The 17,183-nt window shown below is 62.8% G+C and overlaps 3 protein-coding genes across 3 annotated transcripts; all 3 read right to left on the bottom strand.

Moving 5' to 3' along the window:
- Positions 1-2: 2 nt before the first annotated feature.
- Positions 3-2,432, bottom strand: LMXM_31_3430 (conserved hypothetical protein; the record flags this gene model as incomplete). The annotated part of the gene is made up of 1 exon (XM_003878145.1): positions 3-2,432. A coding segment is annotated over one exon (2,430 nt), but the record flags the coding sequence as incomplete, so codon positions are not given.
- Positions 2,433-4,382: 1,950 nt separating this feature from the next.
- On the bottom strand, positions 4,383-5,588 carry LMXM_31_3420 (conserved hypothetical protein; the record flags this gene model as incomplete). Its single annotated transcript, XM_003878144.1, has 1 exon — positions 4,383-5,588. The coding sequence occupies one exon, from the start codon at positions 5,586-5,588 to the stop codon at positions 4,383-4,385; it is 1,206 nt and encodes a 401-aa protein (XP_003878193.1).
- Positions 5,589-7,736: 2,148 nt separating this feature from the next.
- On the bottom strand, positions 7,737-16,082 carry LMXM_31_3410 (conserved hypothetical protein; the record flags this gene model as incomplete). The annotated part of the gene is made up of 1 exon (XM_003878143.1): positions 7,737-16,082. One exon carries the CDS (start codon positions 16,080-16,082, stop codon positions 7,737-7,739), a length of 8,346 nt encoding a protein of 2,781 aa, XP_003878192.1.
- Between the last annotated feature and the right edge of the window lie 1,101 nt (positions 16,083-17,183).

Raw genomic sequence — 17,183 nt, 5'->3', positions numbered from 1 at the left:
GTGAGGATGCGCTTGATGGTGGCGCCATCGAGCCCCGCTTCCTTGAGAGACTGCAAGACGATCTTCTCCGCCTCCACGCGCACCTTGGATTGCTCATTCAGGTGCACCGGCTCTGCGAACACCGGCGGCATTTCGGCGACCCTCTGCTTCATCTCTGCCAGCCGCTCCTTGGCTGCCTTTTCGCTCTCCCGCATGGCAGCACGCAGAGCCCGCACTTTCTCCGTGATTGCCCGCTCGTGCTCGGCGTGGTGGTCGACCAGGTACGCAGACAGGCGCTTCCGCACCTCGTGTTGTCGCTGCGCCACCGCCTTCCAGTATTGCTCATCACCTTCCGCCGTCACATTCTGCTCCTCGGACTGTTTGACATAGTGCGAGTAGATCGCCTGCGTCCGCAGGGCGTGAGCGCGGGTGCCGCGAGGAGGGCCGCTGCGCGGGGACGGAAGTGCCGTTACGTTCCCGGCTGGCATCGATGGCGTGTCCGCTGCCTGCCGCCTCTTATCGCCCGACGACGATCCGTGGCGGTGCGGCGGCCCGAGTGCGGAGGCGCTGAGCGCCGGCCGACGTCCAACAATTTTGTTGTCCCGCGCACTAGGTGTCAATTCGAACGGCTGCGGCACCGTCGTCGGGTGCTGTAGCTTCTTCTGAGCGAGCGCCGCCTTGTTGTGCTCCCAAAGAGCCTCGAAATTTGGCACACCTGGCCGTACATTCGGCTTGAAGGTCAGCTGCGGATTATACTGGCGCCACGCCGCCTCCCTACCTTGCTGCGTGCTCTGTTTCGCTGCTTTCGAGCCTACCGCTGTACCTGCGGTGGCTGAAGAAACTGGTGCCACAACAGCAGCAGTCGGTGCCGGCGAGGGCGCGGAGGCAGCCGGCGCTGGCGGTGGTGGCGGCGGCGGCGGCCCGGCTGATGGAGGAGCCGGCGCAGCGCTACCAGTAGGAAAAAAAGGGGGAGGCGCGGTGGGAACCGCCGTGGGAACAACTTGCAGGGGCGGCAGCGCCACGGCACCTGGGGGCGGCTCAGGAACGGCAGCCGAAAGAGTCGGCACCGGCGCCGGCACCGGCGCCGGCACCGCCATTGCTGCGCCACCAGGGGGCTGGGGTGTTGGCGCACAAGGAAGTGGAGGAGGGGGCACCAACGTAAGCGGGGGCAAGCCACTCGCAGCCGCCGGTGGCGGTGGCACTGTGGAAGGCGACGGCGCAGCGGCCGGCGCTCCTGCTTCAGCGGTATGGAATGGGGTTGGCTTAGAGGGAAGTACGGCCTGGCCGACCCCGTAGCAGGGCGCTGCCGCGCCCGCATTTTCTCTGTTTGCAGCCGCCAGTAAGGCGGCCATGTCGATGCCGCCTGGGCTAGCAGCGTCGTACCAGCGAGCTGGCGAGGGGCTCGTTAGGAGCGGCATCACTTGCCGCACCTCCGCGTCCACCTCGGACTTGCGCACTGTCGCCAGAAACTTGATGCGCTCGCGCCGAAGCCGCTCGTGATCGCTTAGAGCCGGCCACAGCTTCATTCGCACCTCTAGCGGCACCTCACGAAGTGGCGCCCCTGTGCCTTTGCGCCGGCTTCTCGTGACGTCCGCGCTTCGGGCACGTCGCCGCACCTCGTTCCGTGTGACCGGCTTGCCATCCGGCCCGTAGACGACACCCATAAGCCCTTCCCGCGTGCTGCGTAAGGACTGCGCAGACAGTCGCACAAAAGCCGCGTCATCCTTGGCAATGCGGGCCCGCTCGCGCGACATCATCTCGATGGCGGCCTTGCGCTGGCACCACTCCTCGACCATCAGCTCATACTTGTTCATGAAGGTGGACGGCGGCACAGGGGTCGCCTTGTACGGATGCCGACGGTGCTCTGTTGCAGCGGCATCTCGCGCTCGCCGGTCCGCCTCTGCGCGCTGCTCTCGGATGCGCGGCGGCTTGACGAGCTCGCGAGACTCAAACCCAAATGGCTTTATGTGCTTCATCATCTTTTCGCGGCGTTCCTTGTAGCCCTGGTAACCGTCCACGGAGCTGAAGTACTGGTTCATGGCCTCCCGGGCGTATGTCTCGTACTTGCGCTTGAGGGACTCGAGCTCGCTGAGGCGTTCTTGATAGCTCCAGCTCATGCGGGCAGCCCCTCCGGTGGTCGCCGGGGCTTGTGGGGAGCTTCTCCGTGTGTCAGTCTCGCCTTTGCGTTGCGGCGCTCCTCGTACGTCGCCACCGCCGTCGCTACGAGTGGAGGCAGCAGCCCCGGCGGCAGCGGTGGCAGCACTGTTCGCCTCATGTGCAGTGAGCTCACGCACGCAGCGGTGTGTTTCCGCATATGTCTCAGTTCCGAGTGTGGTGTTGAGGGCACGAAACGTTCCGCGAGGCACCCCGAGCGCGGTGTGGCCAAGCTGCTCTTCCAGCCGCTCCTGCTCCCTCCGCAGTTCAACCAGCTGACTCGCGAACACCTCCTCCATGGTGGTGTCTCGCAAATATCGAGGCTGCGGCCGTGACTGCCTCGCTCCTCCCGACGGTCTTCCACTAGTACGCACAATCCCTGCTGTGCCCTGTCTTTGGCAGGGGGGGATCGGCTAGTCGAAGAGGCTAGCTGTCGCTGCTGCTGAGACTTGTATTCTCTATGTTTGTGTGGATGTATGGACTTGCTTCGTCCAGTGTGCCGCGAAACGAATCTATGATGTTGGCAGAGCTGAAGAGCGTGGCAAGGCAGCAGAGCGGCGAGAGAAGGTGCGGCGATGCGCTCAATACGTCGCAACGGAAAAAAGGGAAGGAAAACGGGGAAAAGGCGCCCTGATGAAGACGTCCTCTGCTGCGTCTCTCGCTAGTGTGTGCTCGTCAGCGCACCGCGCAAACGTGTGCTGATCCTGCTCACTCCACAGGTCTCTCTTTGTGCACACGCACGCGCACAGAGGGCCAACACCCATACGTGCATGCCGTCCCCACCACCCGAAACCACACAAGCAATGCGGCGAGAGAGAGAGATAAAGTTGAGAGGGATACCGAGCAAGCAGCGGAGGTAAGGAGAGAAGGGGATGTGTGCGTGTTGAGGCCAGTGGTGATGGGGAGCACCTCGTGTGCCAGCGTCGTGGGGCCAGTCGGCCGCCTCTCTCCCGAGGGGTGAGCCGGTAGAGGAGGACATAAAAAAAGTTGGCAGAGCTTGCGATGAAGCCTGCACACACTCACTCCCTGACAGCCTCCACGAATATGCAAACGGCGCACCCGCCAATCATAGGTGCGACTGCCCGTGACAGCCACCGCACAGCATGGTCGGCTCAGCTTTCTCTCTCTTTTCGCTGACGTCGGCCTCATCCAGTAAGTGGCCCGAAGAGTTGAGGACAAAAGAAGCGAGGCGGAGGCAACACAAGAGGCCAGTGCGCACCCCCGAGCAGGTTGATAGATGTCTTGGTGCGCACGCAGACGTAGGCACACATGCACGCATACGTACCTGCACGTACGGAGGGAGGGGAAGGGGACAACGGCGGAACAAAAAACAAAAGGAAAAGCAGCAAGCAGAGCACTGTGCGCTTTGTTCTGCGAAGAGAACGACCAGGCCAGGGGGCGGGGGAGGAGGTGGCCAGAGCGCGCGCGTGTGTGAGCACTCCAGCACAGCGATAAGACGGAGTAGTCGTGAAGCAAGCACACAAACAGGGGTGGACATCGACACAGAAAGAGCGTGAGAGAGAGCGGGCGTATGCGGAATCCAACACTTGTGAGAGACAGACGCACATGTGCACTTTGGGCACATGCGCACACACACACCATGTCATCTATCGTCTTGTCGAACTCTTCCCCTCCTCCTCCTCCCCCCTTCCCCCACTATTCACGGGCGATTATGCAACGCGAACAAATAACAGTCATGCGCACGTATATATACATGCGTGTGTGCATGTGCCTATGTAGCAGCAGCAGCAGCCGGGTGCTGGCACACACACACAGCCTCAACAACAGCAGGCAGAAGAGAGAGAAGGGCGCGTTACAGCAGCCTTACAAAGGTGCAGAGAAGGGTAGGAAAATGGGGGCGCGTACAGCAAGTCCCGGTGGGTTGATGGACGCACCGCCTCTCGCCGCCTCCTCTTCCCTCAAGTGCCTCGCATGGCTACGCAACGTCGAGTAAGAACGGCGCAGGCGCTCATGATTGCAAGCAGTGGCAAAGCAAAGCACGTAATGGAAAAGGGGGGCGAGGAAGTGAACGACCGCGCACCCGCGCATACACATGCACCCGCTGTCAGCACCAAGTACACTGCGGATACACGGAACGCGAGTCCCCCAGCTTACTACTAGGTGGCGGCTAGTGTGGGCACCACAACACACAAGGAGAGGGAGAGGGCGGCAGGACAGCGACACCATGTGAGGACTGGTCAAGCCCAGCGCCCCTCCTCCGTCAGCGCCTCTTCCGTGAATGCGTGGACTTATGCGCTGGCGTTTGCGCGCGGAAAAGAGAAGCGGCTTTTCTCCAACACAATTCGAATCTCCACCTCGCGACGATACCGAAAGCCCGACCACACCACCACCGCCGCCCCCGCCGCCGCCACGGCCACTCCCACCACCATGACTGCCAACGACCCCTGCAGCAATGCTGATGCGGTGACATCTGCCCACCCAACGCGGAGCACCCGAGCAACAATAAGAGGCACGGCGGAGAGCACGGCACCAAGCACCATGCACGCGGCGCTGGAAGCATGGTCAACGTAGAAGGACACGGCGTGGTAGGCGTACCAGCACAAGAGGGAGCAGAGGCCCCCACCGAGCAGCACCACTACATCAGGGAAAAACCGGTGGCAAGGGAGAAGCACGAGGCCCAGCAACTGTGGTGCTCTGTCCGCCTCACCTCCACCTGTGGTCTGGGCAGTCCCACTTGCTGGTGCGGCGCTGCTGGCTTCATCAGATGTCAGGGCCAGATTTCCCACGTACGCCCCAATCCCAAGCGCCACTGTGCACACCACCAGCGAGGTTGAGAGCAGGAACTGCTGACTCACACGCTGGCTCATCTCCCGCAGGTGCCGTGTGAAGCACGCCCAGCACACGCCGGAGACGATCACGCTCGACCCCCATCCCAACAGCGAGAGAAGGGCTACACTCAGCGAGGCATTGTAGGCAGCCATCTCTTGCCATACACCGCCGAGCACCACCAAAGCCGCGCCAAAGCCAGCCGCCACGCAGCCGAGAACATCCTGGCGCGTCAGACAATCACCGCCGTCACCGCGGTTGTGGTGCTCCGCGACGAGGTGGCACGCGAGCGAGATCACCATGACGACCGCAACGGTCACGCTGATGGAGTGGCTGAAAGTGATGGCCGCTACCGATGCGCTAAAGAAAAGTACGCTGTATAGCCACAGCTTCGGTAGCCGCCGCCGCTGCCCCACGTCTTCGATGAAGCTCTCCTCCTCTTCGTTGTCTGGCTGCCTACACAACAGGAGGTGCGCCGTCAGCGTGACGGCCGCCACCCCTACAAAGAGGAAGAGCACAAACGCCACCGACGTGGCGCGATCCTTCAGCTCCAACTGATCCTCTTCCACGTACATCACGCTGGCGTGCGACAGCCCGAGGAAGAAGCTGAAGAGGAGAAGGAGCGCGTAGGCGTACCACGGACGACTGTACACGACCAGCAGGCGCATGTGCTCCTCCTCCTGTCGCGCAACGTGAATGGATTCGATGACGTCGTCGGAGAAGTGCACACGGCGTGAGAAAGCGCGAGGGGTCGCCGACGTCGCCGCCTCGTCCTCCCCATGTTGACGCGGCTGCCCCTCTCCTCTGTCCGCTGACGACAGCGGAAGGGGAGTTGCCGAGTCGCTTGTCCGAGGGGCAGAGGTTGGTGTGTTGCGTGGTGCGGACGCGGCACCGCTGCGGCACTCCCGCAACGACGCCATCCCAATCAGCAGCGGCGCGTCGTCGTCGTACCCAGACAACTCCTCGGCCCCATCCGCTGACGCATGTCGCTCTGCCGCTTCATGTTCGAGCATGGCAGCTCCGGCGCCGGCGCGACGAATAGAAGACGGGACATTGCCGGCAAAGGCTGTGGCAGCACCGTCGTTGCCAGCTAGTGCCCTGCGCAGCGCGTTGGTGCGACCTGGTAGCGGCGTGCCGCCGCGCGGCAACGACGGGGACGCACAGACGAATGAGAGGGGCGGCGATATCGACTGAGGCGGCGGTGACAGCCGCATCGTTCCGGCAGGCACCCTCAACGGGTCGAAGTTCAGCTGGGTGCCGCGAAGCGTGCTGTGTCGCCGCCGGTAGTGCGCTGGCCATGGTGGCGACAGAGGAGCCTTGGGAACGTTGGGGAGGCTATAAACAGCCTCTGCGGTCGGCAACGGGGCCGCCGCGGAGGCAGTGGTGCTGGTCGCAGGAGAGGAACTCACCGGATGTTCTCCCGCTGCTTTGGGGGCGCTTCCCTGGAGGGAGCGGCTAGTGCGAGAGGAGGGTGCTGAGCGGGCCTGAAGCATCAGCCCTTGCGACACGACGTCTGCTCTGCGAACACCGAGCGCGCTGGAGAGGTCATTCAAGTTGAGGCTGACGACTCCGTGATCGGCCGTGGCGAACGCGACAGCGCGCTCCTCGGCGTTGCGGAGAGCATTGCCCCCTGACATGGTGGTGTCCGTCCTTGCCTCGCTGGCACGGTTGCCTTGAGAAGAGTGGAGGTGATCCGTGGAGCTGCCGAGCGAAGAGCGGCTGAGGCCCCCGCCGCGGCCTTCGCGATTGCCGCTGCTCATTCTTGTGCTACCCTTCCCCCCTCCCCCTCAGGTCGAGACAGAGAGACTAAGGATGCAGACAAGGATCGAGTAGCGTCGCTCGCTTCCGCTGCTCCTCTCACGTGTCCTGTAGCTGTGCCTAATTTGTGCGCACGTTTGTTCGTGGTGATGGTGGTGGTGGTGGTGTCTCTGCGTATACGAAGGAGAAGGAAAGAGCGGCGCGGAGCTGTTGCAGCCGCGGCTGCGTCCCCCCCCCTGTGTTGGGTTGTGTTTCTCGGGCACGCGTATCAATCTCGCACCGCTGCCCTTTCCCTGGCGTTCTTTTGATGAACCACGCACGCGCTTTCCTACTCCCTCGCCAACGCCCAATTTGATGTTGTTGGGAGCCACTGAAAGCGGGACGCAAACGGTAAGAAGAGGACAAAGATGAGCTCCTTCATCACACGCGGGAGCACGGCAGCAAGCGAGCGGTGAGAAGGGAGGGAGGGGGGCGTGTGCAGCAGGCATTGCGTGCAGCCGCAGACGCCGACGCGCAACCCATAAGTGGACGACATCAACGTAACGAACGCGTGACGACAACAAGAGTTGTGGAGAAGAAGGGAGAGGAGCCCGCACAAGGCTCTGGCACAAACAGTCTCCAGAAAGGGGGCAGCAACAGCACGAAAGCCAAGCGTGAGGTGCATGTGCGCCTCTCTCTGTCCCTCACATCCTCCCCGTTGTAGCACGGGCCTCCCATAGGAGCACACACACAGAGAGAGAGACGGAGTGTGGGGAAGGGGGCAGAAGGCCGCTTCGCTTCTTCAACACGGACACGCGTACTTGGGCATGCACGTCCTCGCGTGACGCACGGTAGTGGTGGATGAGTGCAACCAATGAATCCAGGCAAAAGTAGAATCACATGTAGCAGTGGCGGCAACATCAGACCGTCGTCTACAGGTGGAGAGCGAGTAAACGAAAGGGGAAGGGGCCCTCCTTCCACCCGCCCCTCCCCCTCCGCGGGACACACCTTCAATGCAGCCCCAACACATGCTGTGAGGCGAACACCTAAAGCATGGCCAAGAGTTCCATGGCCAAACTCTACAGCATCGTGTCTGGGTCGGTGCTGGTCATATCAGCCTCCAGCAAGTCGTACATGTACGCCATGTCCACGTTGTTGTGCGTGCCGACGGCCGCACTCACGGCGACGCACAAGCTCGCGAAAGTCGCTGCGTTTTGCTGCCTCGATTGTGTCACCTCCGATGTGTGTGGAGGGTGCATGTTCATTCGCTGCAGGAGCAATGTGAACGCCTGGGCGGCGCGGTAAACGCCATCAAGGCGCTGATAACGTATGGATGGGATGTTGTACAAGGGACGTCGCAGTCCCGTGTCCGCGGCAGACGGGCGCGGAGCCGTGGGCCATGTGCGGAGGATAGAGGATAGGGGGGCAGCCAAGCAGAAGTCGCAGTGTGATGCGGCTGCTGCTACGCGGGGCTCGTGCACGGCGTTCACGACGGTGGTGGCGTCGAGGTGCTCCGCCACGGTCTGCGGCGACGTCTGCAGGAGGCGCAGCATCTCCAGATGACTCACCGCCGGCTGGCGGGTGACAGCGTCCGTGCTCGGCAAGCCGCCTGGCAGCCATGCAGTCTCTCTCGCCTGGATCGCTGCGAGGCTCTCCAGCGCCGCGTCGTCCGTGAACAGCCAGCGGAAAGCGAGTGCGTGGGCGGGGTACAACGTGTAATCGATGTCCAATACCTTCAGCGCCTCCATCTGCGTTGCCGCAATCTCGCGCAGCACACCAACGTCGGCAGGGGACGGCTGAGACAGCGATCCGGCGTCTTTGCCGGTGTTGGGGCCCTTCTCGGTGAGCTGAATCGAAAGAACGCGGAACAGCTCGGGCAGAACAATCGGCCACAGCGACGCCACGAGGGACTCCCGCAGATTGCAGAGCAGGACAACGCGGAACACGAACAGGGCGGCGCGCACAGGCTGCAGAAACACCTCCTTCTGCCGCAGCTGGGCGACGGTCGGGATGGCGGAAGATGAAAAGTGCTGAAAGGCGTGCGTGAGCTGCTCACGGAGAAGACGCACAAACTCCGGGTGGCGCGCCAACGGCACGCTTGATGTGGCAGCTGATGCATCAGCACGGCCACCTGGGGTCCCCACAGCGCCAACCGTGACCGGTGGTGGCTCGCTGATATGCATGGCGTACGTGTAGAAACCCAACGTCCGTAGAGACCGCTCCCACAGCAGTGCCTCCGTCTCGCGCGACATCATCATCGCCGACAACCGCCCTGGCGACGGCACCATGCGCTCACATATGAGGCTGTGGATACCCTGATCTAAACTGCCCCACTGACGGAGCAGCAGCGCCCACTCGTGCAGAGAGCTGCGACTGTAGCGGAAGAAGTGCTCGGAGAGCAGCAGCGACACTGTGTCGCGCTGCGCGCGACGCTCGAACGTGAGGTCGGGAGCGAAGCCGGCAATAAGTGCGCGCAAGACACGCAGGGACGCGCACACCAGCGGCGCACAGAGCACAATCTCCGCCTCCGAGGTGGAGGCGATGCCGTGGCGCAACACGGGGAGGAGGGCTCGCTGCAGCACATGTGTGGCCGCATCCACCACGCGGCCAGCGTTGTCGACCATGGCGAGCGACGATGACAAAACCGAACGCAGTGTCTGGCAGAGGAGCTGCAGGGAGAGCAGGGAGCTGCTGCACCGTGCACTGGCGGGTCGAACACGGAAGCCCTCCAACAAGCGGCACAGCGCAAAGGCGAAATTGCCATTGCGGTACACGCCAGACACAGTGGCCGGCGTCGCAGTGGTGGTGCCGGATGCTCTGGGATGTCGCCGTCTTCCGCCTCCGCCTCCGAGGTGGCGTGTCTTCCTCACCTCCACCCCGGCCTGCCCCTCGGTCCCTTCGTCCTTGGCGTACGCCACAACGCAGTACAGCAAGTGGAATAGGCAGCAGAAGGCAAGCGTGTCAGGCGAGCACTGCGAGACGACATCCGCCAGAACCGTCAGCACCGCCTCTGCGTCTTTATCCGAAAGCCCGCCCTGCCGCTCTGCGCAGTGGCCCTCTACCACTTGATCCAGGAAAAACAGCATCTCTGCCGCCGACGAGGGCCGCGGTGTGAGAGGCGCCAGCGCTGACGCCGCAGCGCCGCTGACGCCCTTGCCCGTGAAAGCAGGAGCTTGCTCAGGCTGAACTGACTCTGCGTGCGGTTCCTCCTTAATGGCGGTTCGCAGCAGCGGCGTAAGTACGGCCGCCACCTCACTGATGGATGCTTCGACGTCCACCAGCAGCAGACAAGCGGCCGTCTGCGCCTCGCGCTTCATTCTCCACGCAGCTACCCGCTCGTCCTCGTCGCTCCCGATGACACCCGTGCCGCCGCCGCTCTTCCTTGGCGCCACCACATCAGACGCGCGCCCCGTTTCGATGTGGCGCACCGCTTCAAGGCTCATGCGACGTTCGCGCTGCTGCTTGTCCTCGAACAGCCACCAAGTGGAGCTCAAGGCGTACTGGTCACACCAGTCGTGCAGAAAAGCCGTCAGAAACCCCGGGCCAGCAGCGTGGTTCAGCAAGCAGAGCAAGCGGCTGGCTTGCTCACGCAGGTGTGTCTCCGGCCCAGTCGACGGCAGTAGCTCTGCTGTAGCCGCCGTCGCCGCCCCCCAGTCAAGCGTCTTGTCTGTGTCTGTGTCGGCAGCCCACATAGCATACACAGCACCCTGCTTTATCTTGCCAGCTTCGGAGGCGGCGGCGTCACAGGCACGCACGCAGCGGGTCGCCACAGCGACGAGCCGGGGCAGCGCACCACGTATTGGGGAGAGCACCGGGGAGCGGTCCCACAGCGTCGCCCTCTTTGCCTGTGCCACGGGATCCTCCTGCGTGAATGTGCTCGCGATCCAGCTCATCGACTCCTTTTTTCGCATGGCCAACACGTAATTCTCGTCATCGGCGACGCGTGCCAGGTTGTACAGGAACTGTGCAACTTCGACGAGTGTCGCATAGCAAATAGACTGCGCAGATGCGCCGCTGCTAAAAGAGTGCACAGGCAGCGTCGCACCGTCCCCAGCGCGGGGGACGGAGGAGGACTCGAGCGCACAGAGAAGTACATCGACCGCCATCTCCGCAGATGGCACGAGGTCTCGATAGAGGTATGGCATGATGTCGCTGTAAAAGCGCAGCCACAACGCCAACGTGTCCTCCTCCTCCCGTCGAGACCGCAAGACGGCGGCGGCGGCGTGAGCAGCGTCACCCTCACTGGCGGGACTCGCTGCTGCATCACAACGACTCAGCACCCGCTCCACAACTTCGCCCATGATGGCGTACAGCGACTTGTTCGACAGAATGGCAGGCGGCGCGCGTTGGAGGTCATCAAGGACTGCGGTGCCGCTGCTACTGGGGAGCAAGCTGAAGGCAGAGACGGCATCAACTGCAGCGGAAGACGCGGGCGCTGCCGCCTCCGCAGTCGCTAGTGTGCCGTGACTCTTCTGTGCACCCGGGTCGGCGGAGCACGGACTGGCCTTGCCTGCGGCACGTCTGGAATGCCGTAATGCATGTGGTAGCCAGTGCCGCGATACGACAGCGCCGTCAGCCGCATCGACCGGGTGCGATAGTGACTTTTGTCGAGCCGATGCGCCACCCACGTCGTCGAGGTAGAGCACGACGCCACGTAAGTGGTCGAGTAGGACAGGTTGCACAGCGTGCAGATCCGCCTGCACGGCAAGCCGAAGCAGTGGCAGGAGTTGAGCCGCGGTGAATTGCCACGTGTTCACCGCGGTTCGCTGCGGCTGCATACGAGGGCCGGTTTGGCTCACCTCTAAGAGCCGGTTCAAGCACGCTACGGCGTCAAGCAACGTGGAGTAGTGCCGCTGCAGAGTGGCTGCCGACTCCTCCCTTGAAAACCACGACGTCGACGAGCGGCTTGCGCCTGGAGAGTGTAGATACGGTCCGCTGCGCAGCGAGTCTTGCTGGCGCATGTGCTCAGCGTGCACTGAAAGGAGCGCGTGACGAGCGAGGCTCAGCAGCAGCAGCGCTGTGGCGGAAAAAAGATTGTCTGTCACCCCTTCGCACGCCGGCGCCGTCGCTGACGACGATGGTAGCAACGACGGAGAGGTCACCTCGACTTCATTGGACGGCACAAATGACTGCTCCTCCATCGCGCGCAGCAGCACACGCAGCGAGTTCGGGGTGGGTGTATCCATCGACTGTCGCACCCACTCGTCCGCGGTGGGTAGCTGCAGGAGAGCAAACAAGTAGCGCACCAGCTCTGCTGCCTCTACGCAGCGATACCCACGCGGCGCTCCGCCGCCGTGGCCGACCGTCGTAGCGACACTGACATCCTTGAACCACTTCGATCTCGCTAGAGGTACAGGGCCTGTCACCTCTGCAGTCGGTGCTGCCGTGACAGAAGGCAGCAGCACCGTCAGCGGCACCGTTGACAGAGTCGGGCTGCCGGTGCTGTGCGGCGGGGATGAAGCAGCAGTGACTGCGTCCACCGCCCTCACTCTTCGCTTCGACTCGCCACTCGTGGAACTCTTACACGCCGACTCCGTCACCAGCGGGCACAGGAACGAGAAGTGCAGAGGCAGCAAGATGCTCGCCGGATCGCGCACAATGGCATGGCTGACGTACGTACGTGCAAGCTGGCGCGTCGACTCTGCGATCACGCCACTGTGCGCAAGAATGCCGTTAGGGACGTGCAAGAGGCACTCAAGGGTTGTCAAGAGACCGAGAAACAGCACTCCGGGATCCTGGAGTTCAGCCAGTGTTTCCAGCAGTGGAGTGGAGCCGGATCGGCTTCGCCCGCGACGTTGCTGGGCTCGCAGCGCCGCCAGCTCCCGTTGCAAGCCGAGAAGGCGGGGCACGGAGACGTCCGTTGGCGTCTCAACTAGGAACGTGTCGAGGCACCGCGAGCACGCTGGCGAAACAGCGATGAGCGCCAGCAGCGACGTCCTGCACATGTCTACCGCGCCGCTCGCCTCGTCTCCGCCGCCGGCGCAGCCTTCCCATAGGGAGCGGATGACCGGCGCGAGCAAGTAAGCATTGGTGAACACTACGCCTTCTGCGATGCCACCCGCGGTTGGGCAGGCCGGCTCCAGCGTGCTGTAGACCACCCCGGGCAGCAGACACCCACGTGCACGCAGCAATGCGTCCAGGAGCAGCCGTACGGCGCGAGAGAAGAAGAGATGAGCGCCCGCGGCAGCAGCCACGGTGGCGCCATCGCACAGCAGCTCAAGCCACACAGTGGTCTGCTTCGCAAAGTCACGCTCTCGTGACCCGGCGCTGTTTTCCGGGGCGGAGTCTAGCAGGACACCAAAGAGCGCCTGCTGCTGGCAGCGGAGGTGCAGCTGGGCAAGAAAGGACGTGAAGCGCAGTGTGGTGCGGTGCATGCGAGTCAGCAGCCCCTGTAGCTCTGACGCATGCTCCGGGAAGCAGAAGAGCGCAGCCGTGGCAGCTGCGCCATCCGCCCTGCCGTGTCCGCCCCCGCTGGCGTCGCTCCTGGGTGTGTGAAAAGCGGCCGCCGTCACGGCGGCGGTCGCGCCGCGGATGTGTCGAAGCACGCACATGTCCAGAGCGCTCACAAAGGTGGAAAAAAAGTCGACGGTCACCATCGACGGCGTCCCGGTCGCGCTCGCCGCGGAAAGGACGCAGTCCAGCATCGGCTCCATCAGCTGCTGCATGCGCTGCGCAAGCAAGCGGAGCAGCCCGTTAGCAGTGGACAGCAGCAGCTGAACCAAAGGGCCTTGACAGACTACAGACTCATTCGACGTCGTCGCACCACCCCTCGCACCGCCGGCAGCGCACATCTCCGCCTCCAGAACTTTCAGCACCTCGCTCAGAAGCTGCGCGACCATCTCCGACCACCGCAGCGACGCACGCACGTACTCCTGCGCCGGAGACGGCTGCTCTGCTGTTGCGACCACCAAGACGGACTCCAAGGCCTTGGCCGTCGTGCACACATTGTTCACCTGGGCGGCGATGCGCTTCTGTGCTCGAGTAGCCGTGACTGCCTGTAGGTGCGCAGATACGGAAGGACCTGCGGGGACAGTGGCCTCGTCGCCTTCCTCGACACCTGACGCACAGAGGGGGTGTAGCACAGACCGCAGCAGCTCCTCGATATTCTGCACAGCGCATGTGTCGAGCTCCACAAACAAGCCCCACGGCAGCACACGCAAGAGTTCGTGCAGCTCTGCTGTCAAGATCTCCGCCGCAGCGCCCCCCAAGACGCCGCCCGACACATCACCGACAACCGAGGACACCCCAGCGATAAGGCGGCTCAGCGAAGGAAGGAGAAGAGGTGCCGCGTACACGAGGAACGGCTCGCAGCCTGTTTCAATGAGCACCTCGGCGCCTTCATAAGTCGCGGCGTCCCCTGCGACTGGGCTCCTCAGCAGCGCTCCACCACCTTCCTGGGTGGTGCAGCTGCGATAGCGGAAGAGCACCAGGAGTGCTCGCACCCACACCAAAGGCACGGATATGCCTACCGGCACATCCGGCAATACTATGGAGTTGCTGTTTGCCTCGCGGGCACCCAACGCAGCCGCAACCGACGACGCACTCGCCAGCCGCGGCGCGGTCGCCGTTCTGATCGCCTGGGCAGCACTGTGTTCCAGGGCAGAGAGCGCGGCTGACACGTGCGGCGGCGCCTGCGGAGTAGGCGCGTCATCATCCACCGTTCCAACCCAGCGGGTCCACCAGTGCTCGACGACCATGTCGAACCCCCGTGACACAACGCAAGAGGTGATGTCCTGCACGTATGCTACGCAGGAAGAAGAGGCACGGCTGTTGAGGGCGTCGCGACGGTGATCGCCGCCATCGGCGTCGAACGAGGAGTCGTCATCCGTGCCTGGTCTCTCGTTGGCGCCGCCGCTGACGCCAGGGCTGACGGTGAGCCACTGAAAAATACGCCGCGCTACACTCGGCGTCCCATACCGCGTGCCGAGCAGCTGCACAGCCGCCGCCACGAGGAGGGACTTCACCTCAAAAGAAATGATGGCGCCACTGTAGCAGCGCGGCGGCGGTGATACGCTCACAGGGCCACTTGTGTGCTTGTTCGTATTGCCGCCGGAGAATGCTGTCAGGGGCGTGTGTGCGAAACTCGCGGAGTCGCAATCCACCGATGTCAGAGGGCACACCATAAGGAGAACGTCAAGGACCAAGCGATGTGTCTTTTCCTGCGTGTCCTCCAGGCAGTTGAGTAGAGCCGACGCCATCGTCGCAGCATCCCCACCAACCCAGTCCGGCAGTGCAGAGGTTGGAGTCGATGTCGCCGACGCCGCCGCCGCATTCTCTGCAGCCCCCTCAGCGGGGCCGGAGGCAGAGCCGGATGCCAGGCTACCACTCTGTGCTATGAAGACCTTCATGAGGTTGAGAGCAGGAGAACGCAGCGCTGGGGCGTCACGGATCAACACCCACATGTGCGCTGCTAGCACCTGGCCACCCCGCAGCTCCGCCCACTCGTCGCGTTGGCTCGAGGACAACAACGACGGGGCAGGTGCGTCGCGAGCGAGGGCTGCCTGCACATATTCAAGCAGCGCCATGGCACCTCGGTATATGGAGCTGGTCTCGGACTCCTCCAAGCAGCTGAGAAGAGCCGTCAGCAGCCCCTGCACGCACGCGCGCAGTGCTGATCCGGGCAGACGCCGCACAACGCCACAGTCAAGGAGCTTCAGTATGTCTCCCTTTACCTGCATGGACGCCTGCGGCAGCAGTTCCAGCAGCCCCGGCAGCACAAAGGGCAGGTCCTTCGCCATCGGATACACGGGATTCGCGAATTCTAGATAGCACTGCAGCACCTCTAGCGCCTTGCGCTGCACGCCGACAACGCTCAGCGGGCTGAGAGTTCGACCAAGTACCTTCGCAAAGTGCAGCCCGTCTGGCAGCTCGACCGCACCAATGACGTCTTTATACTGCCTTAAACACGCCAGAAGCTGACTAAGCAGGGAGGCTTGCGTGGCCCAGTCAGCCGAGAGCGTGGTGTCAATAGCGGAGAGGAGCTTGTGCATGCCGCGCTCGAGCATCTTGTACTCTCGGTTTTCCCTCCACTTCGCAACGTCACTGACGGGCACGTCTGTCGAGGAGTCGACGTCCTGCATGGCTGGCTGGTCGGTGACGGGTGCGACACGAACCGCAGCGGCGGTGGTGTTCAGCGGCGATGGCAGGGAAGAAGAAAAGGTATGCGCCTCTTGCACGGATGAAGGGCCTTGCGAAGCGGGGGTGGCGTGGGAGTGGGATGAACATGCCTCTACAGCGCCGTGCTCTCGGTGATCGACTGCCGCGTCAACCTCCGAAGGCTGCACATCGGCATCCTCTGACGGTGCATCAGCGGTGGTGCTCGCTGTCTTTGCGTCCGTGTGCGAAGCCGCACCTCGCGCAGTCCCAGAAGTTGCAACATGAACACCGTTGGAGCTGACAGGGGCGACGGATGCGATGGACGTCATTGAAACAGCCACCGGCCGCGTCGGTGATGGTGACGGCCGCTTCAGCGAAGGTGGCTGCGAGGACTTCACAGCCTTTCCCTCGACGTTGTCAGACGCGTCGCTCATCAAGATAGGGATGGCGGCAGCAGCCGCAGGAGAAGGAACGACACCAGCGGTCACACCCCTAAGGGGGTGAGGGGTGCGCGAACGGCGATGGTGCGCCTTCGATGCAACACGCACGTGCGCCGGTGTGTGGGCGTGGATGAGTGAAGGTGAAATATGGAGAAAAAGAAGGCAAGAGAGGAGGGTAAAGGCAAGCCGCGATGAGCGGCAGACGATCGCGAGTTCTCGTAAGTGCCTCGCACCACAAAATTAGTAGCAAGAGAGATGGAGCAGGGCGATACAGCTGTGTGACTTGCACGCACATGGATGCCCATTGCAAGTCAGAAGGCGTAAAACGTATGTGTATGGACTCGCCCAATGTGCCCAGTAGCCAGTGTGCAGCAGAGCCACGCGAGTACGCGCGACAGTGTGTCAGAAGAGGAGGAGGGAAGGGAAGGCGTACGTGTCGTTCACATCATCTAGCGCGCAACTAGAAACGATAGGAAGGTCCGAGATGACAGTAAGCCGTGCATGCGCGAGGGAAAATTATATCTTCTGGACGGCAGTCGTGAAGAGCAGTGACAGCGCGTAGCGAGGTGTGAAACAATGCTCGGCAGTGCGGCCATGCCGGCGTGCAGGAGAGAGAATCCCACAAGAGGAGTGGGCCCGGTCCAACGCTATCCCACACGTACGCCTGCACAGGCACACATCGAGGAGAAAGAACAGGTCAAACGCCCTGCAGGGAGGGGAGGGGGGACGAGCGCGTGTGTTGTTCCGTTTCCATGACCTCTTCATCGCGGAAATTGTTCGCCATCGGGAAGAAACCATGTTCTCATGCGCAGTAGGTTATGAGGAACGCACAAGCAGAAACCCGGACAAAGGACAGGTGTGCGTCGTTTGTCCGGGGAGGGGGGAGAGGATACGCCAGCGCAAACATCGTAATAATAGCAGCTCACGAGTGGAGAGCCAGAGACGAGGAGTGGGGAAGTGGGGGAGGGGCGCTTCAAGAAGAAAACAAAA

The sequence above is a fragment of the Leishmania mexicana genome, chromosome 31 (genome assembly GCF_000234665.1).
Source record: "Leishmania mexicana MHOM/GT/2001/U1103 complete genome, chromosome 31".
NCBI lineage: Eukaryota > Euglenozoa > Kinetoplastea > Trypanosomatida > Trypanosomatidae > Leishmania > Leishmania mexicana.
The sequence above is the reverse complement of the archived record's forward strand: the minus strand, read 5'-3'. Positions and strand labels throughout refer to the sequence as shown.